Genomic DNA, 5,000 nt, shown 5'->3' with positions numbered 1-5,000 from the left:
ACTCAAAAACATTCACTCGCACAAACATCACTCGCTTCATTCCTGACTCGATACAAAAATAATAAATCATTCTGTACAGTGCTATACAATGTCTCTTGCTGCCCACATATTGTACACTATATTACACACGGTGATAGAGGTGACTCTTGCCTCACATACTGAAGCTCTCGGACAGTCGCAAGTTCTGGAGGAACTGCCTGGCGATCACTCTTTGCCCAAGAGTCCTTGTGGGGGAAGGGTGAAGGGAGAGTTTAATGACACTCAGTACCACGACCCGCGCCACACAACACGATTTCCACGGGAATGGAAGTCGACACGGTGGTCGTCGCAGTTGGTGAGATTGCGAAGGCAGGGGAATGGGGGAATTAGGTTGATAATAAAAACGTCGCCGCTATTAACACGCCAACATAAGGTAGTTCACATTGAAGCCTTCTTCCTCGCGGTCGTTGTTGTCGTCTGAGAACACGCACAGCGAGATGGGGCCGGTGGCGTTGGCTGGAAGAGCACGGGAATGGTAAGCAGTTGAAAATGCCTGCATCAAGAGCTGGCCGACATCAAAGGCCATAAATAAATGGGATTTTCTCTTGCCATAAGTATGAGGCTTAGATGAATACGGTTGAAGGACACATTAGAATTAGCTACATGTAACTGGCTAAAAAGCATAACTTTTGACGTACCTTGAGCGGTTAAAGTACCAAAGTCTCCGCACAACTTTTCAGCTCCGACGGCCAGGTAGTCGTTACCGCAATTACCGTTAATGTTGCCAAGATCCAGCCTGTTGAAGTTCATGCCGATGTCGCAAAAGCCGGGATTGTAGCCGAAGCAAATGCAATATTCCTGTGGGGCAAAAAAAAAAGATATCAAAACCCAAAATCACGCCAAATTTATTTTCAGACTTATATACTATTATTCTAATATCATTTTGCTCAACAAATTTCATCGTGAATTTTGTATATCCCATCACAGTGATATGCATATATGCGAGCGCGCGCATTTACGCGTGTGCAAGTGCACCCACCTGATTCGTGAGCATCATTGGTTCAGGGCCGAAGTTGAATGAGGTGATGGCGCCTGATGTCTCCTTAAAGTACTGCAGGCAGCGAGGCGGGGCCTTGCAGGGGTCATTCTCGTCTAAGAAGGTTACCTTGATTTTCCAGCTTCTAGGATAAGCCAGTGCGGAGGACGTGACCATCATCTTGTAGGGACCGTTTGACTGGTCAACGTCAATGTACACTGTGAAAAGGAAGCAACATTACTGTCAGACAAATATTAACATAAATATCACCCAGGTAATTAACATCATTAACAGTAAATGATAAAATTTAGGTAGTACTGTAATCAAGAATCGTTAAAAAAATATCAGATATGTGAAAATGAAGTAGTGAGTAAGGAAACCGAGAGACACTAACTGTGCTGTCCTGTATTGGCGCCGCAGATGACTGGGATTCGACTGCCGGCGTTGGCTCCCATAACAATGAAAGTGTCGTTGTTACAGTCGCCGTTCACTGGGCCCATAAGATTGAAGCTTTCGAACTCCAGCAAGATCTGGCACGTCTGTGGGGCACCGATGAAAGCATTTATTTCATTTCTTCTGATCCCATTAACCACATACTTGAAAGCACGTGTTGGTTTGTCCACGTATATGCATTTTTGACAAATATATCTCAAATAAAATGGATGATTATAATGTAAGTTATTATTCAAATAAAGATTATGATGATGGCGTATAAAGGCCAGGTGTTAATTTAGTGTACTTTTTAATTGGATACAAGTTTGATTTATGCCTAGTAATTTTATAGATCAAGCATGCGTGTTGTGAGTTTTTTCGAGCACTGGATATCAATCTACTCAAATACCATTACCAAGCCTTCAGATTTTCACGATGTAATAATCATACCCATTCTTTAAATTGTGTCCCGATTTCATCTTAACTTAGTGTTTGAAATTTTCTACAGACCGTCTGATATCAGCAGCTGTATCGTGTGCTGTTTTTATCATTTTTGTCATTATTTGTATTTTTTTACTTCTGATCCGTAGGGGCATGTGTTTTGTGTAATCCTGTAGGTATAGTGCTGGGAATGAAGGGCTGAAAAGAGGAGTCAGGAAAAGTGTAGAATAGGAGGAAAAGACCGAGGAAAGGAGAACAAAAAAGAAAGAAGAGTGATAAAATGAGAAAAAACGGAAACGTGGGAATAGAAACGAAGGGAAAGGGGGGACTGAGAGGGGTTGTAAAGGTAAATGAGATACCTGTAAAGAGTGTGTATAGTAGTGACTAGTGAAGACTGTAATGGCAATCGCGATGCACACTAAAAGGAAGGAAGATGTGAATGGGTATTCTGAGTACGCACAATGGAGTCCACATTTAAAAGTGCGTGAATCGATCTGCATCCTTATAAAAGAGGACAAATCAGAGCCTGAAACACCCACTTGAGAGAACACCGAGACACCATCATGGGCACCCAAAGACCCTCACATCCCGGCCTTTCAGCGCGCGACACATGAGGCAGCAGAGACTCACCCCCGGAGGTGGGTGGAGCGTTACCATGCACATGCCCGGAGTGTAGGATCCGCTGCTTATGAAGTAACCAACATGTCCACTGTCTATGCTCTCTCCGCACGATCGGTGAACTGTAAAGGTTCATGTGAGTTCCTCAACATGCGGCAGGCACGAGCACCATTGTTAGATCCAAGGAAGTTAGAGTGAAGAAGGTGGCATTCCCTTTGACTATCAGAGCTTTAGAAAAAAAAAAGAATCGGGAGTGACTCACTAAGCTTCACGCCACAACCGCCAACAGTCATTCTTAATTATCGACTTGTTGTTTGAAACTGCGGTATCTGACGTGCCGGTTAGCGAGCAATTCACGAAAAACTGGCAACGAATTTTTCTTCCTCGCAACGTGAAACTTTCGTTACTCTACGTTCCTTGGTTAAGACATGCACGAAGGTCACATGAAAGGTACACATGCATGAGTCAGTCCCCCGCGGAGCAGCATCCACGCTCTTCTGGAAGGAACCGGTTGCGTGTGAGGAGCAGATTAGTTGTTGCTGTCACATGCGGTACTTACACCTGCAGGAGGCAAGAGCTCCACCATACATGTGCCTGGTGTGGAGTAAGTAGATGGGTAACCAGGGCTGGTGAAGTAGGTACCATTCACCGATATGGTACCATCACAAGTCGCGGTTACTGGAAGGTAATCAGTGTCAAATAACAGGGCTTACCTATGTGGTTCACTGCCTTTGGTACATCTGGTTTCGGCACTTACAAGGTAATCTATATGTAATGCATGTATATCCTTTTTCCTGATTATATATAATGTATATATACTAAACACATTATATATAATGTATATATACTAAACACATGTACATATACATATACATATCCAGTAAATTTATAAATATGCACGCATATATATCTAAATAATCTACATCAAGTACGTTGTGCTTCTCATTCCCTTAATTCATCCTCATAAAGTGTCTAGATAAAAAAAAAAAAAAAAAATCTAAAATCAAGAAAAAATATTCATGATATGTCGTGCTTCCCATTCCAATAATTCATCCTAAATAGAGTGTCTGGATTTGAAAAAAAAAAAAAAAAAAAAAAAAAAATCTTGCGAGTTCGCAGGATGGACCCGCCGAACACCGTTTCGAAACCCAAGACCGAAGCACACCGCAACGCTCGAGACACTCACACACGCAGCAGATGCCGAAGCCGTTGGCACAGGTTCCCGACGGGGTTCCACTAAGTCCTTCGCACTCCTTCTGGCTGTAGCAGGTTCCCATCTCTCCGGACTGGGCCGTACAGGGCGCGTTGTCGAAGGTGATAATGTTTATCACGGGGAATACTGCAAGGGAAGCATAGGGGTTTTAGACACGTTGAAGAATAAGTGGAAGATTGATATGTTTTAAATGTGTGTGTGTGTGTGTGTGTGTGTGTGTGTGTGTGTGTGTGTGTGTGTGTGTGTGTGTGTGTGTGTGTGTGTGTGTGTGTCTGTGTGTCTGTGTGTCTGTGTGTGTGTGTGTGTGTGTGTCTGTATGTATAAGTCACTTTTGTGAATGCATTTGTGTACCCAAAATATATAAATAACAAGTCTATTCAGATGCGGGGAAATATACCAAATCCTTAAAAAACATACAAAGTACACCCAAGTATCGGCGTTAAATAATATGTGTCTGTCAGTATCATTGTTTTCGCGGCAATGTTCACAATAGTAGGCGTAGTGAGAATAAAAATGGCGAGCTGGCAAGAAGAAGAAGAAAGAGAAAAAAAGAGAGCTAAAGTACAGAAACAAGAAGGAAGAAAGAGATAAAAGACAGAGTCAGAAAGAAAGAAAGAGATAAAAGACAGACAGAAAGAAAGATAAAAGGCAGAGGCACAAAGAAAGAAAGAGATATAAGCCAGACACAGAAAGAAAGAAAGAGGCAGACAGAGACAAGGAGAGAGAGAGAGAGAGAGCGAGAGAGAAGATGAGTCTCGAGCTTCCTGATGACCCCCACCCCCCCTACCCCCCTCCATGCCCTCCCCTGCCAACCCCCCAGCGCCCAACCCATCCGCAGGTTAACCTACTTACGGCCCGAATCAACCGTTCAGTGACCCTCTGCCTCTTTCAAAGCCAACAGGATGCGGACTTTGGCGATAACCTCGAGGAAACCTGTTTGAAAATTTGTTTTTTTTCTTTTTTCATTGCATACCTCCACGTGTGGTTCCTGCAGGAAGCTACTCTCATTTATCCTGCGTGAGACTGAGAGAGGGAAGAAAGAGAGAGAAAGAAAGAAGGAGAGAGAGAAAAGAAAGATAAAGAAAAAGAGAGAGAAGCGAGAGTGAGAAAGAAAGGAAGAGACATATATAGATAAACAGACAGACAGATGGATAGAGAGATAAAACCGGATAAGGAAAGAAAGAGAAAGACAAAGAGAATGCCGCGCAGAACCCCAAATGTTGCACATGGTCGAGTCCCGGCAAGAGCAAGGTAGTGGGTCGCGGCGTGGCCTAAATTCCT

General features: G+C 43.3%; 1 protein-coding gene across 2 annotated transcripts in view; it reads right to left on the bottom strand.

Annotated features, from left to right (window-relative positions):
- The window catches only part of LOC113818998 (neuropilin-1), an 8,882-nt gene that overhangs the window by 195 nt on the left and 3,687 nt on the right, over window positions 1-5,000 (bottom strand). The window contains exons 3-8 of one of the 2 annotated variants that reach the window (XM_027371247.2): window positions 3,693-3,845; window positions 3,066-3,184; window positions 1,410-1,554; window positions 1,019-1,233; window positions 678-837; window positions 1-495 (exon numbers count right to left, since the gene is read on the bottom strand). The exon at window positions 1-495 is cut by the window's left edge and continues 195 nt beyond it. In XM_027371247.2, coding sequence (XP_027227048.1) covers window positions 395-495; window positions 678-837; window positions 1,019-1,233; window positions 1,410-1,554; window positions 3,066-3,184; window positions 3,693-3,845 — 893 coding nt within the window. In that variant the 3' untranslated portion in view covers window positions 1-394. Of the gene's footprint in view, window positions 496-677; window positions 838-1,018; window positions 1,234-1,409; window positions 1,555-2,518; window positions 2,629-3,065; window positions 3,185-3,692; window positions 3,846-5,000 lie in introns of both variants that reach the window. The other variant, XM_027371248.2, reaches the window with a different exon arrangement.

This window comes from Penaeus vannamei, chromosome 15 (genome assembly GCF_042767895.1).
Source record: "Penaeus vannamei isolate JL-2024 chromosome 15, ASM4276789v1, whole genome shotgun sequence".
NCBI lineage: Eukaryota > Metazoa > Arthropoda > Malacostraca > Decapoda > Penaeidae > Penaeus > Penaeus vannamei.
This window is presented reverse-complemented; position numbering and strand designations above follow the sequence as displayed.